Raw genomic sequence first — 2,273 nt, 5'->3', positions numbered from 1 at the left:
CACACACTCACACACACACACATCCATAACAAGGGCCGCTGCAATGATATACACACAATCACAGCCTTTATTCTCTATCATGATGTCTATGAGCCTCCAAAATACCACTTCCAAGTCAGATAAAGCCATTTCACAAGGTTTGAGCAGAACAGAAAAGTCAGCTGTGTAGGAGAGAAAAAAACTGGAATCATTATGTTTGGCACAAGTCAGTAGAAAATCACAGACAGGATGAGATACAGACTGACTATTGATGAGTAACAACAAAACACATACAATGTTTAAAGTTAATTTCAATTGTATATCTGTCATAGAAGAATCAATATTGCAGTAGATGTCTTAAAGGACTTTCTTTCCAAAAGTCTCTTATGTTAGTATGTAACGGCCATGATACTGGCAGTTTATTTAGGCAGTGATACTAAACAATTTAGGAACAATATAACCCCAAACTAATTAGCATTTAATTAAGAAGCACTTGGTTAAAAAAAGTGCAAACATTAGGCATTCAAATTCAGATTCCTACTTTCTTTGTGATACATAATTTTGTCTTTTGGTTTTCATTTTTCTCTAATTCACCTTAAACAAACTGCTTGTGTGTCATGACCAAGCGAAGCTTCTTTTTGAGGTGTTGTGTGTGTATTTCTGTGAAAGAGGTTGGTTTAAGGTTTATTTTGGTGGTCTGGTCAAACAGTACCTGGGTCTGGATGCGGTTGAGGCCTCTGAACCAGAGGATCTGTCCACGGCGCAGCTCTCTCTCAGCACAGTCGATCTCCTCCTCATCCTCAGCCATCTCCTCACCTTCCTCTTCCCCGGGCTCGTGGCCCATCCCCGCCTCCTTCAGGCATGGCAGCCGCGCTGTTGGCACCGTGGCAATCACCTGGAAGCCACGTTTGTTACATTGTTATTTACCAGAAGACGCTAGTATGGCGTTAAACTGAGCAGCTGTGAGATTTACCAGCCATTTTACACAGATGTTGGCTCAGATAATACCAGATTATTCCAGTAGAATTAAGTAGAGGATGGAATAGATCAGAGGTGTTATCTAAGTCAGTGCAAAAAAAGGTTTTTTGACGTGCTTTTGTTACTGCATGTGTCACGTTTTTAACATTTTGGTAGCTTTTTACTCATTTTTGTTGCTTTTTCTGACATTTTTCTAAGCTTTTTGTCACATTTTTGTTGACATGAAGCCCTTCAAAAATCAACAAAATAGCTCCTTAGCCATCATAGAATTTAGCAAACAATCATACATTTTTTTAACAACAACTTGTTTCACAGCCTGAATATGAAAACCCTTGGCTTCTGGGGAGATTTCTGAGTCTCAGAGTCGACAAATCTGCCATATTTTACTTTGAATTTCTGATAATTGCAGTTTAAAAAACACTTTCCTGTGTTTTTGGTTTGGCGCACAACTAGGCGGGCCAAAATTGATTGTGAACCCAAACTGATATGCGGGTCAGATCAAAATCTGCAAGGGGACCGATTTGGACCGCAGGCCTTGAGTTTGACATGTGTGCAGACTTGAGGATGTTCAAATCTTAATAGATTTTAAAAATCATCTGTGGAAGACCACAGACGTTACAACAGATTTAAAGCTGCAACTGGTAACTTTTATTAAAAAAAACTATATCCTCGCAGTACTACATACTGTGAGGATTCATCTATGAAAAAATCAAATAACATGAAAGCTAGCCTGAAATTGAACACTGCTAAAACAACTTTTGCTGTAGCCCCTTGGTTAGCTTCTCCTTTACTGTGGTATTTTAAATAGAATAGAACCAGAGGATACCCAGATAAGGCATTGTTAACAGATCATAATTCGGGTTTTATGTTGTTGTTTTTAACAAAAAATAACTGTCTATTGTTGTAGGCACTTGAAGCTACAACAATATTTGATTTGAAAAGTAACACGGTCCCTTGCGTGACATAGCTGCCTTTACTGAAATTGTAAATGCTCTATCTGCATAGTTATGACTAGTCAGATATTCATTTTTCACCGTGAATGTTAGGAAACTCCCTGTGGGGTGCTATGGTGTTAGCTGTGAGATGCCGTCTGTCTTCCTCAGCAAAACGGGCGTTTCAGTTGTTTGAGTGCACCCCTGCTGTCACGAAGTCAGAACTACTCTTAATGTTCACGTGGACTTTTGGCAGAAATTTGCCGCAGAGGGGTGTGGAATTGTTTCGTACTCGAGCAGAGACCGTTTTGTACTCGGGGACAATTTATAAATGATATTTTGAGTGTAACGTTTGAAGACAGTTTGCAAAACAACTTTTATTTG

General features: G+C 39.2%; 1 protein-coding gene across 6 annotated transcripts in view; it reads right to left on the bottom strand.

Annotated features, from left to right (window-relative positions):
- atp2b3b (ATPase plasma membrane Ca2+ transporting 3b) overlaps positions 1-2,273 on the bottom strand; it is a 56,374-nt gene that overhangs the window by 9,765 nt on the left and 44,336 nt on the right. For all 6 annotated transcript variants that reach the window (XM_032522017.1, XM_032522021.1, XM_032522015.1 and 3 more), the window contains one exon: positions 692-874. In XM_032522017.1, coding sequence (XP_032377908.1) covers positions 692-874 — 183 coding nt within the window. The remainder of the gene's footprint in view (positions 1-691; positions 875-2,273) is intronic.

The sequence above is a fragment of the Etheostoma spectabile genome, chromosome 7 (assembly GCF_008692095.1).
Source record: "Etheostoma spectabile isolate EspeVRDwgs_2016 chromosome 7, UIUC_Espe_1.0, whole genome shotgun sequence".
Taxonomy (NCBI): domain Eukaryota; kingdom Metazoa; phylum Chordata; class Actinopteri; order Perciformes; family Percidae; genus Etheostoma; species Etheostoma spectabile.
Note: the sequence above shows the minus strand (reverse complement) of the source record. Positions and strands in the feature narration are given on the sequence as shown.